This window comes from Geotrypetes seraphini, chromosome 4 (assembly GCF_902459505.1).
Source record: "Geotrypetes seraphini chromosome 4, aGeoSer1.1, whole genome shotgun sequence".
In the NCBI taxonomy this organism is placed as follows: Eukaryota; Metazoa; Chordata; class Amphibia; order Gymnophiona; family Dermophiidae; genus Geotrypetes; species Geotrypetes seraphini.
Window position 1 is genome coordinate 210,111,571 of NC_047087.1, and position 25,421 is coordinate 210,136,991.

The window sequence follows — 25,421 nt, forward strand, 5'->3', positions numbered from 1 at the left end:
CCTTACCAACCTCTTTGAGAATATAACAGCCTGTATAACTAAACTCCAATCCTGGTCTCTCTCTGTTCAAATGAAACTGAACGAGTCCAAAACGAAACTTCTCTGGCTCGGTCCAAAATTAGAACAGTTGCCCACCCTCTTCGCACTGCCCTCTGGTGCCACGTTGCAGCTTGAGTTCTCAAGCAAAGTTCTAGGCATCATCATCGACTCTTCTATTTCCTTCACCAACCATCTCAACTCCCTGGTAAAATCATTCTTTTTCAGTCTCCACATGCTGAGGAAAGTGAGATCCTGCTTCTGCCAACAACATTTTGCCATCGTTGTTCAATCCATCATCCTTCCCAAACTAGATTACTGCAATTCCATCTACCTTAGTCTAACCAAAAAGAGTCTTCATAGACTTCAGCTAATTCAGAACACTGCGGCCAAGATGATCTTCGCAAAACGTAAATTTGACCATGTCTCCCCACTTTTGTCCAAACTCCACTGGCTCCCAATAATTGCCAGGGTTCATTTTAAATGTTCCTGCATAGCTTTTAAAATCCTACACGGCATGCTCCCTCTATCTTGGAACTCCCCGAATCCTGACAATATCAGGCCCACCCAAAAACTTAAACTTTCCTTCCCCTCACTAAAAGGTATACTCTATGCAGGAAAACTGGGAAAATTTATCTTCTTCAGAATTACAGGGCTTTGGAATAACCTTACTACCCCACTCTGGACTCAGGTCTCCTTCCAACTATTCCATAGGCACCTGAAAACCAGTCTTTTCACAAAAACGTAACGCTCTCCTCCCCCCTATACTCAATCCACTAAACTCAATGTGCTATTCTTTTCCTTTATTAAACTCTTGTAAACCGTGCCGAGCTCTATATTCATGGAGAGGATGCGGTATATAAACTTAAGGTTTAGTTAGTTTAGTTATGTGTCCATAGAGCCAGATTTAACTGTGAACTCTTATAGTGAATCACCCTGTTCCTCAGGTTGGTGTTCCATGTCCTTGACATGCTGCCCAATATTAATGATACAAGGACAAATATTTCCCCACCCCTGCAGGAACTCAATTTCCCTGTCCCGACCACACATGTTTTGTCACTGTCCCAATCCAGGTCACAAGTACCTGTCAAAACCCCAAATAGTTGTAACATTCTATATTAATGAACCCAGGGCAAGTAATGGCTTCCCCCATGTTTGTCTGAACAGCAGACTTTGGTCTTTTCCTCCAAGAACTTGTCCAAACCTTTTTTAAACCCATTAACAACATTAATCATAGTTAGCACATCCTCTGGCAATGCATTCCAGAGCTTAACAATTTGCTGAGTGAAAAAATATTTCCTCCTATTGGTTTTAAAAGTATTTCCTTGTAACTTTATCAAATGCCCCCTAATCTTCTTAATTTTTGATCGAGTGAAACATCAGTTCATTTGTACCCATTCTATATCATTGAGGATTTTATAGACTTCAATCATATATCTCCCCCCAGTCATATATTTTTCAAGATGAAGAGCCCTAACCTCGTTAGTCTTTCCTCATATGAAAGGAATTCCATCCACTTTATTATCTTGGTCACTCTTCTTTGAACCTTTTTTGAGATAAGGTGATCAGAAATGAATACAATACTCAAGATGAGGTCATACCATGACGTAAAAAAATGCATTATTAAATTTTTAGTCTTATTCCTAGCATCTTGTTTGCTTTTTTGGCCACTGCCGTACACTGGGTGGAAGGTTTTGGCTCGTTGTCTATGATGACACCTAGATCTTTTTCTTGGGCACTGACTGCTAAGGTGGATCCTAGTGTATGGTAACTATAATTTCCAATCTTCCAATGTGCATAACTTTTCATTTGGCAAAGCAAAAAAAAATTACCAACAGGTACTGCAGTGAAAATGTAATACAAAAAAACCAAAGCAAAACTGCAGAACGTGTACAAGGTCCAGGAATTTATTTTAAAAAATCTTTATTCATTTTTAAAACTCATAATAAGTGTAACACCAGGAATTTATTTAATAAAAGTTATATATTAGCATCAATAAAAGAAATAAAAATGATAATATAAAATAAAAATAGTAATTATATCCAAAGGCTGGTTCTTGTTGTAAAGCATGCTGGACCTGACACGGTCCGTGTTTCGATAAACACTTCTTCCTCAGGAGTCCAGGAAATTCAATACACAAAATATTCAAAGAGCCAAAATGGTGGAAATAATTATGCAATAATGCTGAAAATAAAGCAAAGAAATCAGTCGTCGTACTTTCCTGATTGTGAAGCTGCACTAACCCCCCCCCCCCCTTTTACTATGGTTCGCTAACAGATTAGTGCACGATAATCAAATTAGCATGCTTCACAATCAGGAGAGTTCAACAACTGATTTCTTTGCATTATTGTATAATTATTTTCACCATTTAGGTTCCTTGCATATTTTGTGTATTGAACTTCCTGGACCCCTGAGGAAGAAGTGTTTTTCGAAACATGGACCATGTCAAGTCCAGCACGCTTTACAACAAGAACCAGCCTTTGGATAATTCCTATTTTTATTATCATTTTTATTTCTTTTATTGATTGCTAATATATATATGTTTTTATGACTTCTATTAAATAAATTCCTGCACCTTATACATGTTCTGCAATTTTGCTTTGGGTTTTTTCACTTTTCATTTGTCCATGTTAAGTTTTATCTGCCATTTGGACGCTCTGTCTTCAATTTCCTAAAGTCTGCCTACAATTTTTCAGAGTCTGCATGTGTTCTAACAACTTTGATATAGGATTCATATTAATATTTTATAAAGACACTTTACATTAGCAGGGCAATTCTATAACAGGACACCCAGAATTGAGCTATTATATAAAAGCGAAAACAAAAACTCTGTGGAGATGGTAATGTTCAAGATGCAAGCTTTATTCAAAGAAGTACAATTTGATAATTCACATAAAGTATATCTACGGTAGGACCTAAACCGTAGAAGGCTGTGCACTCAACCCGATCCGTGTTTCAACAATGCTGTCTTCCTCAGGGGTCCTTGGAAGTCCTGATATGAAAACTCGTGGATTAAAAACTGAAAATCACACTGAAACAAACTGTGTGGATGAAGATCCCTTAAAGGCGGTCTATTTTCTATTACAGAAAACTAGTGCAATCTGGTATATGCATGCCTAAATTTTTTTTTTTTAATAAATCTTTATTAAGTTTTCAAAACTAACAAAAGTGCACAACAATATACATACATACATTAATAATCATAATAAGCACTTATAAACAATCAATAGTAATACAGAAGAAATAAAACCCCTTTCCTATCCAACACATTCATCAAGTAATAGAACAAGACAAAAGAAATACCCCCCACCCTCCCTCCCCTGGATGTGTGTATACTAAAAAACCAGAAAATAAAAAACACAACTATAACAAAGCCACAAAAGACGTCAATGGACCCCAAACTAATTTGAATAACTTATTATGCCCCAGCATTTCAGCATTCATCTTCTCATACTTGTAACATAAACATAAGTTCTCCCACCAAAAAATATAACTAAGGCGATCCCAATTTTTCCAATTATGAGTCACCATTTGCATGGCTACCCTGGTCATAATTAGGAAAAGCCAGCATTTATAGCAGTCCATAGGGGGCTTAACATGCAGTATTGTTCCACATATGACTACCTCATATGTCAATGGAATTGTTGATTCCAGTATGATATAAATTTGGCCCCATATTGACTTCCAAAAGTTGAGGATCAACGGACAATAGAACAACAGATGATCCAATGTCCCTATGTCCAGATGGCAGTGCCATCATCTATTAGAATTAGAACTGTTTAATTTGTATAAACGAACAGGGGTCCAAAAAGATCTATGTAAAAAAAAAAAGAACATGTTTGTCTCATAGATGATGATGCTGTACATCTCATCCTCCAAGTCCAAATTCATGGCCATCGATACGCAGAAATATACTGCTTTACCTCAATGCTCCAAATGTTTCTAAGACTATTTTTTGTTTTTTTATTCAAGAATTCAGAAATTAATTTATACCACCTGGCGGCCTGATGTCCTAGTAAATCTGTCTAGAAACATAGGACATGCAAGCTATAATGACATTTTAGATTTCACCAGTCAGGGAACCCACTCTGAATGGCCTGCTTCAACTACAACCATCTATAATTTTGAGATTTTGAAATGCCGAATGATTGTCACAGTCGTGATAAATCAAGCATTTTCCCATTTGATATAACATCATCTAGTGTACGAATGGCTGCCTGCATCCAATGCTTCCGGAAGATCCCAGACTCGCCAATTTGAATCTTGGAGTTAGCCACAAAATTAAGGGTGAACACTTATATCAGCAACAAAAGTAGAGTAAATGCTTGCACCTAAATGTCATTGATACTCACATAACTTACAATATTCTCTAATTTACTCATGCAAATTTGCCACCCAAGTTCTATCCATGTGTACATTCCCCTTGCAAATATGCATTATGTAAGGGAAATGGGTTGTTGCTGAATAGAATTAGGTGGATTTTTGGCATTTTTATCCACCAAAATAAGGCACCTTTCTGGTCACTGAACTTAAATGTACCTGAAACAAATTATTTCTCAACTGCTCTGAAGTTCAGCAAGTGCTCCGAGGGCATATTTACAGGTAAGCAGAAATACAGAGCAGAAACTTATCAATATGGGACTCATTTTCAAAAATGATAGACATCCAAAATATGGCATAAACTGGGACTTGGACGTCTTACTAGTCAAAATGTCCAAGAGGCCATTTTCAAAGCAGACTTTCTAGACATCTTTCTGGTTGTTTTCTCTCCAGTACATCTAAATCTTAAGGGGGTATGTTAGAGGTGTGTTTTGTGTGAGCTTAGGCCTTGGACTTTCTGCAGGGATAATCAAACTTAACAAAATGCCCAGGGCACCATTTAGATGTTTGGGGAAAGACCTGTTTTAAAAATGAATAAGGGTCAAAAAGGTTCCCAAACTGACCAGATGACCACTGGAGCGATTAAAGCATGCCCCCCCCCACCTTAATCTCCCAGTGGTCACCGACCCCTTACCACCACCCAAAGATGTGAAAGAAACAGTACATCCAGCCTGTATTACAGCTTCAGATGGTCACACAGACCCAGCTCAGGAGATCAGAGGGGCAATTTAGGGGGTACTGCAGTGAACATCAGATTAAAAAGTCTCAGGTACACATCACTATAATCTGCTTATATTGTATGGTGAGCCCTCCAAAACCCACCCAAAATCTACTGTATCTACATAAAGAGGATACCTGCAGGCGCAAAAGCTGTTATTGTGGTATACTGTACAGTATAAGTGACATGTGTATCTGGGACTTTTTAAATGTGACATTTACTGAAGTACCCCATAGAGTGCCTCTCTGCTCTGCTCAGCTGTCTGTGTGGTCTGTTTGCTAAGAAGGCTGGCTGTTTGAATGTCCTGATGGCTTCTTTTTGTGTGTTTTTCATTTAGACTTTTTTGTATTTGAAAATAGCCAAAACTATAGATGCACTAAGGGACAAAACATCTAGATAGATCATTTTTGGGGGGGAAAAAAAAAGAAGAAAGAAAGAAAGATAGACGTGTTGCAGTTTTGAAAATGGGCATTTTCTCTTCTAGATTTCAATTTGGACGTCTTTCTGAAAATATCCAAACGCAGACTTAGACGCACTGCTGTCCTTCTGGAGGCACTGGCAAGATACCTCCTGTCGCCATTTAGAAGAACACCAGATTCATCTGGTGTGATATAACATTAGCTGAGCTGATGTCACCGGCTGGTAATATTTATTGAATGATGATGTGGGTAAAATGGTAGGGGGGACAGAGGGTAAGGGGAATATATGAGGTGTTATCAAGGGTCTGTAGAATAAGGATTGACAATTTTATAAGAGGAAGTAAGAAAGGGTTAATAGACAGAGCTTGTAAGAAAGAAAAATGATTAAGGAGGTTTCTAAGGTGATGGGGTGGAGCAGTCACGTGATTGGTTGGATATTGTGGCAGGCTGGAGTGAATTCTGTGAAGAAAGGGGAACAGTAGAGTAGTCTCTTCAGGAAAAGATTATCCCTCCCTCCCTCCCATTTGTACTGGTGTTATGTTTTGTGTTAGTGCTGTGGGGTGGGGTGGGGTGGTGTACATATTATATGTCGACTTGGGTGGATTTGGTGGAGCTTATGGGGTTGGGGGGAGGTGGTCGCAGCTTTGGGTGGGGCGGAAAATGGGGTTTGGCCCAGTTGGATCTGGGAGATGAGCAGTTAATAAATAAATAAATGTAACACTCGTATGCGATACCGCTGCGAGGGGAAGCATGGCCTTGCATCACCGTGGATCATGTTTGGGGGGAGGGGAAGCATGGACTTGCATCACCGTGGGTCATGTTTGGGGGGAGGGGAAGCATGGCCTTGCGTCACCGTGGGCCATGTTTGGGGGAATGTTATAAATTTAAAGATTTAACGGGAGCTAGTTTCAACACCGAATAGCTCCCTGGGGATGTGTGAAATATGCATTGGGGGTTTGTTGGTTTTTGGACACAGATTGTATTGTAAGTGAAGATAATATTCAGATAATATTCAGATAGATAATAAAGCTGCGGCCAAATATTTATTCCCATAAAACTGAGTTGTGTGATTATTGATTGATGGTGATTAGCTTTCAGTTGCAGGTGACGGGAATGCAAATGCTAATGTTATACTATTTTGCTTATGTCTGTCCAGTGAACTAAAGTTACATTCACGTATAGTAGGCAATTCCCTGTCTTCAGAGAGCTTATAATCATAGTTTGTATCTGAGATAATAGAGGGTTAAGGGGGGAATAGTTATCATAAGCCAAGTTATTTAATACAATGAGACCTGCTACAAAAATAACCCTACTTGTGGTAAACTATCACAACTTAAAAGTAGTCCATGTTGATAACTTCCCCATTAAGGGGCTTGTTCAGACCACAAGGCATTATAGTGGTATTTGAATGCTTTTGTTCACAACCTGCTGACTTAACCACTTGACTAATCCTGGTATTCACAGGCCTGGTAGCCTTAGCTTCAAGTTTATTTTAGTCTTGATATACTGCACACAAATGTCTGAGCGTTGTACAATTAGAAGGTAATTGGGGGGAGGGGAATAAAATAATTAAAAACAACTCAATAATAATAAAAGAGAAAGAAAAAAACCCCTACAAAATGGAGACATTACGGGAAAAAGAATAAAGATGGCAGATGAAGTTCAACATTGAGAAGTGTAAAGTATTGCATGTGGGAAGCAGAAACCCGAGGTACAATTATATGATGGGAGGGATGTTATTGAATGAGAGTACCCAAGGAAGGGACTTGGGGTTAATGGTGGACATGACAATGAAGCCGACGGCACAGTGCGCAGTGGCCGCTAAGAGAGCGAATAGAATGCTAGGTATAATCAAGAAGGGTATTACAACCAGAACGAAAGAAGTTATCCTGTTGCTGTATCAGGTAATGGTGCGTCCACATCTTGAGTACTGCGTTCAATACTGGTCGCCGTACCTTAAGAAGGATATGGCGTTACTCGAGAGAGTTCAGAGGAGAGCGACATGTCTGATTAAAGGGATGTAAAACCTTTTATACGCTGAGAGATTGGAGAAACTGGGTCTCTTTTCCCTGGAGAAGAGGAGACTTACAGGGGATATGATAGAGACTTACAAGATCATGAGGGGCATAGAGAGAGTAGAGAGGGACAGATTCTTCAAACTTTCAAAAAATAAAAGAAGAAGACGGCATTCAGAAAAATTGAAAGGGGACAGATTCAAAACGAATGCTAGGAAGTTCTTCTTTACCCAACGTGTGGTGGACACCTGGAATGCGCTTCCAGAGGATGTAATAGGGCAGAGTACGGTACTAGGATTTAAGAAAGGCTTGGACAATTTCCTGCTGGAAAAGGGGATAGAAGGGTATAGATAGAGGATTGCTGCACAGGTCCTGGACCTGTTGGGCCGCCGCATGGGCGGGCTGCTGGGCACGATGGACCCCAGGTCTGACCCAGCGGAGGCATTGCTTATGTTCTTATGTAACTCCAATACAGTAAAACCTTGGATTGCAAGTAACTTGATATGCAAGTGTTTTACAAGACAAGCAAACCATTTTATTAAATTTTAACGATATACAAGCAAGGTCTTGCAATACAAGTACATACAGTATTTTGTATTAAAGTTTTGGCATTGTGGAACAAATCATCTGAGTTTCAATTATTTCTTATGGGGAAATTTGCTTTGATATATGAAAGCTTTGGATTACAAGCATGTTTTCGGAACGAATTATGCTCGCAAACCAAGGTTTTACTGTATCTTGAGAGGAAAGAAAGTGAAGGGAAATTACATGAGAAAAGAGGATATAGGGTTGATATAAATGATACCGCAATCAGATGATAACGTAAATGTTTATGTTCTGATTTATGCCAATTATATAATACTGTATGCGTCTTTAAATAAAAAGGTATTGAGACCAGATTTGAATTTAGCTAGAGAGGTTTCCTAATGAAGACAAAGTGGAAGAGCGTACCATAATGTGGGGGCTGTTACTAAGAACATAAGGCTCCTTTTCCAAAGCTGTGATAGCAGTTTTAGCGCATTGAACTGGTGTTAGTTCTTGCCGCGTAGTGCGGGTTTAGCATGTGCGGCAATCCTGCGTGCGCTAAAAACGCTATTGCAGTTTTGTAAAAGGAGCCCATAGTTTTGCAAAAAGTATCGTAGGTGATATAATGAACAGAATATGTCCTAAATATTCATGTGTGTAACTGGCATGTAAATATGAGTGCTTAACTTAAAGAATTGCCTTTTAAATGCATGCAAACACATTTCTGTGAATTTGAATGCAGGCTCATACTTTGGTTTGAATATTTACAAAGGGCTATGTTTAGAAAATAATTAGTCCCCAAAAAAGTAACAAGGTACAGATTACGTATGAAGCATGCCATCATGTCATTTCAAATATCAAATTAAGAACTTACACCGGTGATACCCACCTTACCTTTGGGTCAGAGAATAATTAAAGAATTAACAAAATTAAATGGGTGATGCTAAACTCCTATTCGCTATTCAAAGACTCCACCAAGGCACACATGACATTTGACACAGGGAGTGACAGTAACTGGGTATATAAATGCATGCTCATAAAGACAAGTCTAAAGCTAAAAAGAATCTCTCTTCTGGGTCTGTACTGTTCTAAACAGGAAAAAAAGAACCATGTCTTCCAAGGGAAGTAGCCAGTGGAATCAACAGGAACAAGGCAACAGCTCATGCCAAAATAAAGGACGTAAGTTTCATTTCATTATAATTCAATAACTTGATTTTGTTAAGGATGCAGTGTTTATTATTATTTTTTACTTAAGATTAAATATCTATATTTCATTTAAATTATAATCTTCTAGATCTCTTATTAGCTCAATATCACTGTAGATATGCAATAGTGTGTGGTGCAATGGTTAAAGCTACAGCCTCAGCACCCTGGGTTGTGGGTTCAAACCCACACTACTCCTTGTGACCCTGGGCAAGTCACTTAATCTCCCCCATTGCTCCAGGTACATTAGGTAGATAGTGAGCCCGCTGGGACAGACAGGGAAAAATGATTGAGTACCTGAATAAATTAATGTAAACCATTCTGAGCTCCCTTGGGAGAACGGTATAGAAAACTGAATAAATAAATATTAAATTCAAACAAATAATAATAACTAGCATAGAGGTCTGTGGAAAACTTGGATAATTTGCAGACCCAGAAGAGGTATCATTTATAGTTTCTGGTACGATATGTAGAAGTTTAAAAAAATTAAGTTTGCAGGTTCTACCTAAGGACTGCTGCTATGATGAGGTTGTCTACATAGGAAAAAGTTAAAAATGTGGGGAAAATCCATATTTAAGCAAATACCAAAATGTCACAGAATCATGATTCTATTTATTTTCTGTGTCAACAGAAACATCTACATCTAGCCAGGGCAGTGGCAGTGGAGGGCAGTGGAGTCAGAGCTCACAGAGCTCACAGGGCTCTCAGGGTGGAGCTGGCTCCTGCCAAAATACGACTCAAATCACTGGACGTAAGTTTTCATTCATTGCAATACAGTGTTCCCCTGGTAGTTCGCGGTCGGCGGTTCGTGGTCCCAGTCATTCGCGGTATTTTCTGACTGAGAACCGCCAAGGAGAGGGCAGCGGGAGAGGCAGGAGAGAGCAGCCAGAGCGCCGCGAGTGCAGGAAATCACTCACGGTACACTCCGACCGACTCTTCCTGCACTAAGTTGGGCCTTATCCAATCAGGAGCTGCTTTGACACGCAGCTCCTGATTGGATAAGGCCCGACTTACTGCAGGAAAAGGTGGTCGGAGCGTAACCCGAGTGATTTCCTGCACTCGCGGCACTCCGGCTGCTCTCCTGCTGCCCTTTTCAGGCTCCCCCATGAAAAACCGTATTCGTGGTTTTTCGAGATTCGCGGGAATATAGGGGGACTACTGTGCAGTTTTCTAAGAAATTATTTTAAAAGATTTTGAGCGATCTTTAGTGAAGTTTGAATTAATAGAATCATGACTCTTCCTGTTCTGGTGCTTTAGAAACATCTACAACTGTCCAGAGTAGTGGCAGTGGAGGGCAGTGGAGTCAGAGCTCACAGAGCTCTCAGGGTGGAGCTGGCTCCTGCCAACAGAATACTCAATCCAGTGGAAGTAAGTTTTCATTCATTGCGATACAGTGTCATAAGAAATTATTTAAAAGATTTTGTGCGATCTTTAGTGAAGATTGCATTAATAGAATCACGACTCTTTTCCTGTTCTGGTCCTTTAGAAACATCTACAACTGTCCAGAGCAGCGGCTGTGGAGGACAGGGGAGTCAGAGCTCACAGAGCTCTCAGAGCTCTCAAATCATTGGACGTAAGTTTCCATTCATTGCAATTCATTTTCCTTAGAAATTATTTTAAAATTATAGTGTGATCTTTAGAGATGTTTACATTCATAATATCATGATTGTTTTTCTGTTCTGGGCCATCAGAAACAACTACAACTAGCCAGGGCAGTGACTGTGGAGGAAAGTGGAGTCAGAGCTCAAACAGCTCACAGATCTCTCAGGGAGGAGGTAGCTCCTACCAACAGGGAGGTCAATCCTCTGGACGTAAGTTTCCATTCATTGCAATTCATTTTCCTTAGAAATTATTTTAAAATTATAGTGTGATCTTTAGAGATGTTTACATTCATAGAATCATGATTGTTTTTCTGTTCTGGGCCATCAGAAACAACTACAACTAGCCAGGGCAGTGACTGTGGAGGAAAGTGGAGTCAGAGCTCAAACAGCTCACAGATCTCTCAGGGAGGAGGCAGCTCCTGCCAACAGGGAGGTCAATCCTCTGGACGTAAGTTTCTATTCATTATAATCAATTTATTTTTTGCATAGAAACACTTAAAAAAAAAAATCTGTATTATCTTTGGGGATGTCATTCTAAACGTTTTAATACATGGATAGATGATTCTGTTACTGGCAATTCAATTTTATAATTCAAATTTAAAGGTTCATAGTTTAAAGCCATGCTTTAGAATGCGGTGTGGGCCCAAAGCTAATTTCAGCTCCTGTACAAAGAATGAATTTTGGGATTTTTTATTGGTACCATTTATCATCCCTGAAAGGAAGAGAAACATAACTATCAACCTGTGGCTCAGTCTTCCCCCAACCCATTCTTAACCCACACAATTAGGGAATGGCTAGTTGGGAAATATTCAACTGTACAACACATTTAAGTGCCTGCCAGTTCAGCCTGGTTAAATTCCTTTGAATATTGCCTCCTGTCTTTAAAGATGTTTGCATTCATAGATGTTGAAACTTTTTAGTACAATGAAAATTGATTCTGATAATGACATTGTGCTGTTATTAAATTTCATTCAAGATAAAAGGCACATGGTTTATTTTTAATGGTATATTTAGGGTTCTAGAGTTGGCCCAAAGGCCCAATGATAAGTTGTCCCTCTGCTATTCTCTAGATCAGCGGTTCCCAACCCTGTCCTGGAGGTCCACCAGCCAGTCAGGTTTTCAGGCTAGCCCTAATGAATATGCATAAGGCAGGTTTGCATGCATATCACCTCCACTAAATGCAAATCTCGCTCATGCATATTCATTAGGGCTAGCCTGAAAATCCGGCTGGCTGGTGGTTCTCCAGGAAAGGGTTGGAAGCCACTGCTCTAGATCATCTGAAATGACTATGATGCAGGGTCAGTTTTTACAGTCTTTGGGCAGAATGAAGCTCTACCTATCACTCAGATAAAGACATCTGGTTTCAAAATTCAAGCTGCATGTATGCCAAGTTGAAGAGAGAATTGTGGTTTGTTTCTTCTGACCAAGGACTGTAGTTATGACGACTATATCCAGGAAGCTGTGAATGCTCTTATATTCAAATAACAAGTAACCAGTTGGCTTTAAACTTAAATTGCCACCCATATATGTATACACATCTATCCTCATCAATAATGTGTGATCCTAATCAATGTTCAAAGAATTTTAATTACTTCCTTATGGATAATTGGATATTGATGCAGCAATCCTTTCTTATTTGTTAAGGAGTAGCTGCTTGAGATCATCATGTGATCCATAGTTATACTTTTTTAAAATTAATTTTAAACTATTACTATATATATTTCTTTTCTTAGGGCTCCTTTTATCAAGCCGCGCTAGCGGTTTAACACGCATAATAGCGTGTTAAACCGCCGGCCGTGCTAGCTGCTACCGCCGCCTCTTGAGCAGGCGGTAGTTTTTGGCCCAGCGCAGGGGTTAGCGTGTGATGAAACGTTGCGCGCGTTAACCCCGCTAGCGCGGCTTGATAAAAGGAGCCCCTAGTAACAACACTTATCTTTTATGTTGCTGTACTTATATGCGGCTCTGTCAGCTGGGGAGACTTGCTGACATGTTCACATGGACTCTTATATTCAAATAGGCTTTACTAAACATTCAAAAAGTCATAATTCATATTGTGTTTTGTTCTTCAGAAATATCCACAAGTGGCCATGGCAGCGGCTCTGGAGGACAATGGAGTCAGAGCTCACAGAGCTCTCAAAGTACAGTAAGTGGCTCCTGCCAAGACAAAGGACAATCTTATACCCGTAAGTGTTAATTCGTCATAACATTTTTTTTACATAGAACCTGTTCATAATCTGTTGCAAGATCTTTGAAGGTAGCTGTATTCAGAAATTTATAGCAAACATAATGATTAATCTGCAAGTGAATATTCAGAATGATTTATTTGGTTAATTTCAGAGTTAGCCACCTAAATCAATTCCAAATCAATTTTGAGCCCAATGCTAATTTATCCACACAATTCTAGGTGGAATGGGAGGAATTACAAGGGGAGTCAAAAATTAAATCCATAAGAGTAGTTTTATAAGAAAGGCACAAATATTTAGAAACCCAGAATTTACATGTCTATATCAGCATACATGTGCATATCTGTATACATGAGTGCAAATATCAGTATTCCTGGTGGGTATACACATGGACGGAGCCTAAGTAGAAGTTGACTTGAACCACATTTATGCATGAAAATGATAAAATAGTATAATTATGTGTAGTTTATTTTTATTTTATATTTTAGTAAACACGTCCCAAGAATTTCCAGCAACTCTATGGCTCTATGCTCTATGGCTCTATTTTATAGCTTAATACAGTTTGATATTCCACTTTTCATAACATGTCATTGTGAATTACAATAAAAACATCCAAAATATGGCCCAATTGGATGATAAACCGGGACCTGACACTGTCCGTGTTTTGAAAAAAACCCACTACTTTCTCAGGGGTCCTAAGGTATTAAAACCACATTCTAGGGAACCATAGGGATTACAACCGGATAAAAGGCGTTCTTGTGAGCTGAAAAACAAGTCAAATTTGTGAGGCATTGCTGTGATTTTGAAACTCTTCTTTATATTTTCATTTCATCTGAGATTAGAATACTGTGTCATCATCATTCGCTGTCTCAAAGAGGAAGGGACTCCAGATTATAACTGAAAGAGTGAAACTTATTGTCAAGAATTAGAGTCCCTTCATGATAAGTGATAGAAGGAATCATAGTGTACAGGGAAGATCTAGAAATAGCTTTGAATGAATATGCAGACAGAGCAAAAGACTAACAAAATCATTCTTCTTCCTCTGTTGTGCTTTGCATGGTTAGAGACAAGGTCATCTTCCAAGAGTGGTAATGATGGAGGACAGTGTGGTCAGACCTCACAGGGTGGATCTTATGAGTCATCCCAAAACAAAGGCCAAGGTAAGGGTCTTAGGTTTTGTATAATCACCATTATTATCATTTTATAAACAATATAAAACATTCACATATTTTGGGCTTGGTTTTAGGAAATTCCTCAATAGTGTTAATATAATGATGAAGATATTTTATGTGATATCCATTGGGATTTTATTAACTATCATTGTACCACATAGATCCACATTTTATTTTTATTTTGAATAAGAGCCTGACCACTTTATGCTATGCTAAACTAAACCTATCAGAGACAAAATACATAAAGTGGAAGGGCCACAAATAAACAGAATAAGAGCAGGAGTCCAAAATGAAACCAATTTATTAAAACGGATGAGGCAGTGAAAACTAAATTGAATGGATATACTAGGGACCCAACACTTTCCGTGTTTTGGCAGCATATGACTTCCTCAGGAGTCCTTACTAACCTTTTCATTGGTTCAATATCCATCTTTTATCTAATCTTATATTTATATTTTACTGAATCCCATCAGGTCCAAAGTGGATTACATAGCAGTAGTATATTGCAAAGCAACCAGCAAATTAACTGTGAGATATAATAAATAAATATTATTTAAGATCAACATTTCAGGAAAAAATATGATTTTAAAGAAGTATAGGAAAAGAGGATAAGAATTCAAATTTCTAAGACTTATTATAATAGAGATCCAATACTGGACAATTTGAAAACCAAAAGAACCTTTAAGGATTCTGAAATACATATACCTTATGTTAAAGAAAATTATATAACAGATAAAACAAGACAATAGAGTTTTAAGATTTCTGAAAAAGAGAATAATTGAATCGTATATTCTGATCCAGCTCCCTCAAAAAATGAAGGCCTTCTTTTATTATGCTGGAGTAGAGGCTTTTACCGCAGTCTGGGGCACTAAATGCTATAACTCTCATAGGAATTCTAAGAGTGTCGAAGCCGTATCGGAGCAATTAGCGCCTTTGGCCATAATAAAAGCCTCTATCACGGCTTAGTAAAATGAGGTTAAATTAAAATTTTTGAGCTCCTATAGGAAGCCAATGCAATTGAATCAACATAAAGCATTTAGAGTACAGTACAAGGCTGCAATGATTTGTCATCAATTTTTGAATGGCATAATCCCAGAGTACTTTAAGAGTAAGATGATTACTTATCAGCATAAAAGATTATTACATTCTGAAAATTCTGCTCTGTTAAAGGACCATGTTAATCCGAGAAAGGTCAAAACTTGTGCAATGACTTTTTGTTGTGCTGGAGTGACATGATGGAATTCACTGATAGGGCAGCTGAGAAAATGTGCTGATAGAGGAACTTTTTAGGAAGCTCCTCAAAACACATTGGGCTCCTTTTACAAAGCCGAGTTAGGGCATTAACGCACGGAATAGCGCACGCTAAATTGCCACGCACGCTAGACGCTAACACCAGCATTGAGCTGGCATTAGTTCTAGCCACGCAGAACGGGTTTCGTGTGCGCTAGAATGCTGCGTGCGCTAAAAACGCTAACGCAGCTTAATAAAAGTTGCCCATTGTTTGTAAATGCTTTTTTATAAGGTCTGACTTGTCAGGAAACACTGTGCTTTTAAATTTTAGATGATTTGCTCCTTTTGTGCTGTTTTAGCTATTATGTATGTGCATATTATGTAAACCGCGTAGGAATTTGATGGTATAGAAATTTTTAAAATAAATAAATTTATGACATTTAGGGCTCCTTTTACTAAGCTGCATTAGCCATTTTAGTCCACGCAGCATTTTAGCGTGCGCTAAACCTATGCTACGCGGCTAGAAGAAACGCCAGCTCAATGCTGGTGGTAAGGTCTAGCCCTTAAAGATCATAAGTGCTGAATCATTTTGCAGTGTCTGAAGTTTCTTAACCAGCTCATTGGTATCTAAACTAAATCTAATAACTTTAGCTGATTTAGACACCTATAAAGATAGGTGCATAGAAAGGGTCAAAGACTAAGGAATCAATCTGTTGAGATTGCTCAACCTTAGTAATTTGGTCTTATCTTTATTTAATTTCAAATCATTGAAACTGGACCATCTTTCAAAACTGTTCAACAATTTCAGTTAATTTCGAGTTTTGTCAAAGAAGGTAGTAAATGGAAAAATAATAATATCATCTACATATAAATAATGTAAAACCTCTACATTTTGCAAACTGTCCTTAAAGAGGTCATATGAACTTTAAACAAAATTGGGGACCTCACCTAAATGATTCCAAGCAAACGATAGTCATCCATTTTAATTTGGTAAGACCTGTTGATCAAAAACTCTTTAAACCATCTTAGAACTGTTCCTGCTATGCTCAAAGAACTTAGGGCTCCTTTTACGAAATGGCGTGAGAGGTTTTTAGAGTCAGAGCCTACTGGCTCATGCTTAAAACATCTAGCACTGTTTAGTAAAACCCAGCGTTAATCTGAAAAGCAGGATCTCATGAACAACAGTATCAAATGTGGCTGTTAAAACAAATTCAAGGCATATTGCCATTCTTTTTGCAATATTTATCTAAAAATGCAAATGCTATCTGTATCCTCTAAATAAATATTAGAAAAAATTGCCAAGGCTGAGAACTTCACATGTTCCTAGCTGTAGAAAAGCATGTATAATTTAAAAAAAGCCACTTTTAACATGGTGATGGTGAAACTTGGCCCCTGGAAGAGGCCCCCAAGGAAGTTCTGCAAATCCCTTGAAGACAGTGGAAAGCGAGCACCCCTGTAATAGCAAAAATGACACTTGTGTCTAATTCCAATCTTCTTGTATCCCAACCCTCCCCCCCAAAAAAAAAAACAAAAACAAAAACCCTGTTCCTATCTTAGTCATCCTTTCTATCCTTTCCTTATTCATATATCCAGGATTACCTAAAATATTGTTTCCCTGCTTGCTAGTTCTCTAAAAGTCTGAAATACAAAATAAATAAATAAATAAATAAAAAAGGAAAGGGATTTACATATTAGGAGAGAATTAAAGTAAGAGGCAACCTAAGCAATCATAATTGTCTATTTCCTTAATTTTCATCATGTGAATCTTTGCTGATGGCAGAAGCCTAGTGCTCTTCTCGTGTGTGATGGATGTAATAAATGAATGAAAGCATCAAATTACAAGAAAATTTCATAAATAATCCTTACATAGGAAAGGAAGTAATGGGAAGTATACAGGAAAGCCTTAGAAAGTGTGATCCACTAATTCTGTGGTTCTTGTTCCAGGTGGATGTCAAAGCACCGGTGGATCCAAGAAGTGAATGGGCAACACTGCGACTCCCCTTTCCACAAATCAGAATCAAACATATTACCTCCTGCATTTAAATTGGCAATCATTCTAATTTCAAAAGATTAATCTTTAATAATAATCCCAACATTGTTTTGTCATCAAAATTCATCAGTAGATTAAATGTAGTTTCCCTGACATATTAAAGCAATCCCTAAGCATATCACATTTCTCTGTTGATTTCTTAATATATTTCTTATTTATTTGGATTAATTAATGTCTTTAAGAAGATATTTACTGAAGATAGTATAACTGTATGCTGTTGGGTGTCACTGTTTCCCTCTGGGCCTCCTAAACCTATATATAGTCTTAGCTTATATACTTCCTGGACCATGCCCTCCTGGATTTAGCCCTCCCATATCACTTCTCTCCCGGGTGGGAGGGTAAGTTTTAAGGTGGCTCTGACATGTGTGTGTATACCGGTATATATATATATATGCCTTCAAGTTGACCATCAACTCATGGCTGCATGCAGAGTGAGGAATCCTTCCTGAGATGTTTCAAGGCACATGAGTAGTTTGTCATTGCCTTCTCCCACACAGGGTGCAGCTCCACTATGTTGCTGCTGCCCAACATAGGGCCCTGCAGCCTATAGCACCTGGTATTCCCCAGTGGTCCCCCATCCAGGCCAGACCCTGCTTAGCTTCTAATAGCAAGAGTGGGCCTACCCAGGGCAGTCAAGCCATAGGCTCTGACACTGTGAGGGAGTACTGTCTAGGGAGAGAGGTAACATCCTATAGACTCCCTCTCATTATAATAGACAGCATGGAAGAACATTGAAATAACATAGATATGAAGTTAATGCTATTTATACAACACAATGAAACATCTCACTTATAGTCAGGGAATTATATGCAGTAGAGATATATAGACGAGACAAATATGGGTAATGCAAAATCAATTGAGATAAATAGATGGGTGAATAAACTGAAGGCAAATTACAGTTGAAAAAGATATATGAACTGGTCTAAGAAACTGGGTGTACATTAAAGAATGACTTGGGACAAATTTTTCCTTGTCCCCACAGGACCTCAATCCCCCTGCTCCGTCCCCACAAGTTTTGTCACTATCCCTGTCCTTACCCCATTTCTGTAAGCTTTGCCTTAACCGCACAAGTCTCGAACACTTACGATTTTAAAGTGTTTGAGTCTTGTTCTGATGAGGACAGAGCTTAGGCATTGGTGGAATGAGGCATTATGACATCACAATCTAAGCTCTAGAATGTTGCTACTTATGACTTTAAAGTGTTTGAGGCTTGTGCAGATGAGGATAGAGCTTGCAGGAATTGGGCAGGGACAGGAAAAGAACATATGGGGATGGGACAGAAAAATGAGTTTCCGTGGGAACGGGAAAAAATTTGTTCCCATGTCATTCTCGTGTACATCAAGTTAGTCCAGCTGCAGAGCAAGTAGACAGCCAGTCACCAAACGTATTAAAGGCTTGGGAGAAAAGCCAGATTTTAACCTGCATTCTGAAGTAGAAATAGTAGAAAGTTTCAGAGTGTCTGAGCTACTCCTGAGAAGGCGCACTAAATTGTAATAACTTTTCACCCCTTCATACACTAGTTGCTGGTGTTCAACATCATCCAAGTGGGTTTTTATTTATTTATTAAATTATTTTAAAGAGTTAATTTTAGCTCTGTAAACCGATCAGATACTTGTTGATGGCTGGTCTATCAAATTATAAATAAACTTGGAAACTTGGTTTCCTGCAGGAGGGAAATGCTTGCGAGATGACACTGCAAAGTATTTTTGTTTTTATTTACTTGGCGATCTTATACCCTCAATATTCTACTATAATCCCTGTTGCAGTCATGATCCATCAATCCGAGGACAATAACATATTTCACTTCCCATCTTTATCATATCAAGATTTCCAGCAAAGATACCCTCAATAAGATTATAATGTGATTAGGCTACTTCTGTAATTTGCTCTTCTCAAGCTTTTTTAAACCACACACTCAAGATAATGCTTAATATTTATTTATTTATAAACTTATATCCTGCTTAGATCTAGCAGTTCACAGGGTGCACACATAATCATAAATAATAGTACAACAGCAAATAATTTACATTCATCAAAGGTTCTCCAGAATTACTAAAATGAGTTAAATCTCAAGAAAAAGCCTCCATAAATAAAGTTGTCTTTGGTACCCTTTTACATTTCTGGATGTCTGAAAGCAACCTAAGTGGTCCAGCCAAATTACTGTATTCCATAAAAACACCCCTGCTACTGAATCATTCTGCTTAACTCATCAGTATCTCCACTACCCCGATATGAATATGTCTACGAGTACAAACAGATCATTCTCATAAGCTCCTTACAATACTTCTGACTCCCAGCTTCAAAGAAATAATAACAATCATTTCAGTTTGCTGCCTATTCCAAGTCAATCATGCTCTTAAGCACCTCATTTTCAACCATAAAAATCATATACACAAAGCACTCTGAACTAATACAAACCAAATAAACAGAAAACCATGTTCCACACATAGATTTTGCACTACTGTTCCATCAGCAATTCTGTTGCAGTCACCTTCCTTGCTCCTGTACTTATGCCAATAAAGGAGGGAAAGAACATTTTCTGGAGTCCTAGGGTGTAACTGGATCTAAGCTTTAAAACTTTTCCAGGTCTCTGCTACAGTCATGATTCAATAGATTGGTCTACTGTACAGCAGAATAAACAGGAACAACCACTTTTACATAATTCACTCTTTCTGGAACAAGGTAGTAACCTCTTTCATTGTTTGGTGCTTTTGAAGTATATCAGAGGAAAGATCTTGAAACAGCTCCAAAGGTGCTTCCTGGTAACAGACAGTTCCCAGTTGCTGTACCTTATATAACAAATCTTACTTTATAGCATAGGTGTGAAGGCAGACAATTGTGTTGCATGGTCTTTTGTTGTTCCTCCTTAGTCCCAGCATTCCATGAGAACGTTCCATCTTAATCATGAGCTCTATTGTACCTTCAATCTGGTCACTGTTTAACACCTGTTTATATATAAATAATCCACAATGTATATAATTTTTGCTTCCATCTGGTTCAAGCAAACCTTGGATTCTTAAATTGTTTCTCCTGGAATGATTTTCCAAATTATCTACCTTTAGGTGCATAGTTACTAGAAGTATTCAGCTGCTAAACTTTACCTCCGCCTACGTCTTGTGTCCTACTAGAAACATTTTAAGTCACCGTGCTAAGTTCTTTTTCTGTTTTAAGCCACTATTCAGAAATTCAAACAAGTCCTAAGACATCTACTATCAAATTCCCAACAAGATCCTAGCCTCTAATTCCAGATCCCCACACGATAAACAATCAGGTTCTGCCACAGTCCTCTTATTGGTTCTCCTAGATCTCACCATGAAGCCACCCTCTTGGCCTCTTCTTCTCTTACTCTTCTCATTTACCAACACTGCCTGAACCCTCTCTCCTCCATTCTACTCGACTCCACAAATATCAATAATATTTGCCCTGGCCTCAGAATCCCCGCACTAGTGCGCACCAGAAATCACCCCTTCAATAAAAACTTCCGAGGAGTCAACTACTCCTTTCTAAAACCAGTTCCTCCTGTCAATCTACCCAACCTCACCTCTGACTCTCTCACCCCAGTCCCAACATTCTACTGTAACACTAGATCTGCTTGCAACAAGACCCAAGTATTAAAGGACCTACTTGCTGACTTAGATCCTGGATTCCTGTGCATCACAGAAACATGGATCGAAAAAGACGATCTATTCACACAAAACAAACTCTGCTCCTATGGCTACCATGGCCTCTTCTCTCCTAGAATAAAACAGAAAGGAGGAGGCCTAGCACTCCTCTACAAATCATTCCTCAACATTCAGCTCCTCAAAAAGGGCAGCCACATTTCACTAGAATATATGATTGCTTCAGTCAAGGATGAACTCCACCCCTACCCATTAGGTATCCTGTTACTATACCAGCCACCAACCCCCTGGAATAAATCCTCCGAACTTGTCCTCGAGACCATAACAAGTGCCTTCTTAAAATTTCAGAGACTATTGATCATTGGCAATATTAATCTCCACCTTGATGACATCACCAGCAAGGATGCAACCGAATTCAACAATTTCCTCACTTCTCTAGGTTTCCCTTGTCCTGCATCCTCCTCAACCCACGAAAAGGGGCACACACTAGACATCATCAGCTTCCTCGACCTGACCGAACACAAAACCTCTGCCGAAGATGCTCGTTGGGAGCATGTCCCTTGGTCTGATCACTTTCTAGGTTCTTTCTGCCTCCCCATCTTCATGTCCCACCTTGGATCTCCACCCCGTGCCACAAATCCTATCACCTTCTGCAAAAAAATCACGAGCAAATTCTTCTGGTCCCAATTTCTCAATCACCTTTCCTCCCGTTCTAAGCCTACCGACCCAGAATCCAACTGGCGCAACTGGATAAACCTCTCCAAGACTACCTATTGCGCTCTTGCCCCTTTATCTACCAAATCCATCTCCTACTCCCGTAAAGCCCCTTGGTATCTTCCGTACCACAGAGAACTGAAGCAGAAATGTCGAGCACTGGAGCGCAAATGGAAAAAATCCAAATCCCCTTCAGACAGACAATCCTGGAGGGAAAATATCAAGTTATATAACTCAGTACTAAAAAAAGCTAGGAAGAACTACTATGGTGATAAAATTTCCCAATCCAACAACAAAAGCAGCACACTGTTTAACATCTGGCGCTCCTTAACTTCCGAAAACGACTCCACCATTCCCCCCTCCTCCCCATCAGCAAACAACCTAACAAAATTCTTCAACGAAAAGATCACTACCATAAGAAGCTCCTTTCCCCCATCAGTCTCCTACAACTCTCTGGCCCCCAATGACTCTAACCCTATCCCAGCAGACAGATCCTGGACTTCTTTTAAACTCATATCTGAACACCATAGTAACATAGTAACATAGTAGATGACGGCAGATAAAGACCCGAATGGTCCATCCAGTCTGCCCAACCTGATTCAATTTAAAAATTTTTTTTTTTTTTCTTCTTAGCTATTTCTGGGCGAGAATCCAAAGCTTTACCCGGTACTGTGCTTGAGTTCCAACTGCCAAAATCTCTGTTAAGACTTAATCCAGCCCATCCTCCTCCAAACGGCCATGCACAGACACAGACCGTACAAGTCTGCCCAGTAACTGGCCTAGTTCAATCTTTAATATTATTTTCTGATTCTAAATCTTCTGTATTCATCCCACGCTTCTTTGAACTCAGTCACAGTTTTACCCTCCACCACCTCTCTCGGGAGCGCATTCCAGGCATCCACCACCCTCTCCGTAAAGTAGAATTTCCTAACATTGCCCCTGAATCTACCACCCCTCAACCTCAAATTATGTCCTCTGGTTTTACCATTTTCCTTTCTCTGGAAAAGATTTTGTTCTACGTTAATACCCTTTAAGTATTTGAACGTCTGAATCATATCTCCCCTGTCTCTCCTTTCCTCTAGGGTATACATATTCAGGGCTTCCAGTCTCTCCTCATACGTCTTCTGGCGCAAGCCTCCTATCATTTTCGTCGCCCTCCTCTGGACTGCCTCAAGTCTTCTTACGACTTTCGCCAGATACGGTCTCCAAAACTGAACACAATACTCCAAGTGGGGCCTCACCAATGACCTGTACAGGGGCATCAACACCTTCTTCCTTCTACTGACTACACCTCTCTTTATACAGCCCAGAATCCTTCTGGCAGCAGCCACTGCCATGTCACACTGTTTTTTCACCTTTAGATCTTCGGATACTATCACCCCAAGGTCCCTCTCTCTGTCCGTGCATATCAGCTTCTCTCCTCCCAGCATATACGGTTCCTTCCTATTATTAATCCCCAAATGCATTACTCTGCATTTCTTTGCATTGAATTTTAGTTGCCAGGCATTAGACCATTCCTCTAACTTTTGCAGATCCTTTTTCATATTTTCCACTCCCTCTTCGGTGTCTACTCTGTTACAAATCTTGGTATCATCTGCAAAAAGGCACACTTTTCCTTCTAGCCCTTCAGCAATGTCACTTACATACATATTGAACAGGATTGGCCCCAGCACCGAACCCTGAGGGACTCCACTAGTCACCTTTCCTTCCTTCGAGCGACTTCCATTAACCACCACCCTCTGGCGTCTGTCCGATAGCCAGTTTCTGACCCAGTTCACCACTTTGGGTCCTAACTTCAGCCCTTCAAGTTTGTTCAACAGCCTCCTATGAGGAACTGTATCAAAGGCTTTGCTGAAATCCAAGTAAATTACAACTAGCATATGTCCTTGATCCAGCTCTCTGGTCACCCAATCAAAAAATTCAATCAGGTTCGTTTGGCACGATTTACCTTTTGTAAAGCCATGTTGCCTCGGATCCTGTAACCCATTAGATTCAAGGAAATACACTATCCTTTCTTTCAGCAACACTTCCATTATTTTTCCAACAACTGAAGTGAGGCTCACCGGCCTGTAGTTTCCTGCTTCATCCCTGTGACCACTTTTATGAATAGGGACCACATCCGCTCTCCTCCAATCCCCAGGAATCACTCCCGTCTCCAGAGATTTGTTGAACAAGTCTTTAATAGGTCTCGCCAGAACCTCTCTGAGTTCCCTTAGTATCCTGGGATGGATCCCGTCTGGTCCCATCGCTTTGTCCACCTTCAGTTTTTCAAGTTGCTCATAAACACCCTCCTCCGTGAACAGCGCAGAATCTACTCCATTTTCTCGTGTAACTTTGCCGGACAATCTCAGTCCTTCTCCAGGATTTTCTTCTGTGAACACAGAACAGAAGTATTTGTTTAGCACATTTGCTTTCTCCTCATCACTCTCCACATATTTGTTCCCAGCATCTTTTAGCCTAGCAATTCCATTTTTTATCTTCCTCCTTTCACTAATATATCTGAAAAAAATTTTATCTCCCTTTTTTACATTTTTAGCCATTTGTTCTTCCGCCTGTGCCTTCGCTAAACGTATCTCTCTCTTGGCTTCTTTCAGTTTCACCCTGTAGTCCTTTCTGCTCTCATCTTCTTGGGTTTTTTTATATTTCATGAACGCCAACTCTTTCGCCTTTATTTTCTCAGCCACTAGGTTGAAGAACCATATCGGCTTCCTTTTTCTCTTGTTTTTATTGATTTTCTTCACATAAAGGTCCGTAGCCATTTTTATCGCTCCTTTCAGCTTAGACCACTGTCTTTCCACTTCTCTTATGTCCTCCCATCCTAACAGCTCTTTCTTCAGGTACTTTCCCATTGCATTAAAGTCCGTACGTTTGAAATCTAGGACTTTAAGTATCGTGCGGCCGCTCTCCACTTTAGCCGTTATATCAAACCAAACCGTTTGATGATCGCTACTACCCAGGTGAGCACCCACTCGAACATTAGAGATACTCTCTCCATTTGTGAGGACCAGATCCAATATCGCTTTTTCCCTTGTGGGTTCCGTCACCATTTGTCTGAGCAGAGCCTCTTGAAAGGCATCCACAATCTCCCTACTTCTTTCCTATTCCGCAGATGGAACATTCCAGTCCGCATCCGGCAGGTTGAAATCTCCCAACAGCAGAACCTCCTCTTTCCTTCCAAACTTTTGGATATCCACAATCAGATCCTTATCAATTTGCTGCGATTGAGTCGGAGGTCTGTAGACTACACCCACGTAGATAGAAGTTCCATCTTCTCTTTTCAGAGCAATCCATATCGCTTCTTCCTCTCCCCAGGTCCCTTGCATTTCGGTCGCTTGGATATTGATCTTTACATAGAGAGCTACTCCTCCACCTTTATGACCATCTCTGTCCTTCCTAAAAAGATTATATCCCGGTATGTTTGCATCCCATCCATGTGATTCACTGAACCATGTCTCTTGTCAATCTCTACCTCAAACTGAAATCTTGCAAATGTACCTTAGATCCATTCCCTTCCTACTTGTACGAGAACATTCCTGCACAGGCCATCTCATCCCT

At 39.5% G+C, this 25,421-nt stretch overlaps 1 protein-coding gene across 5 annotated transcripts in view; it reads left to right on the top strand.

The window, feature by feature from the left end:
- Positions 1–25,421, top strand: part of LOC117360129 (loricrin-like) — a 132,843-nt gene that overhangs the window by 87,707 nt on the left and 19,715 nt on the right. For 3 of the 5 annotated variants that reach the window (XM_033943834.1, XM_033943835.1, XM_033943836.1), the window contains exons 7-8: positions 10,988–11,107; positions 11,226–11,345. In XM_033943834.1, coding sequence (XP_033799725.1) covers positions 10,988–11,107; positions 11,226–11,345 — 240 coding nt within the window. Of the gene's footprint in view, positions 1–9,143; positions 9,273–9,927; positions 10,048–10,553; positions 10,665–10,782; positions 10,870–10,987; positions 11,108–11,225; positions 11,346–12,966; positions 13,081–14,144; positions 14,241–17,426; positions 17,651–25,421 lie in introns of those variants that run through there. The other 2 variants (XM_033943838.1, XM_033943837.1) reach the window with 2 other exon arrangements.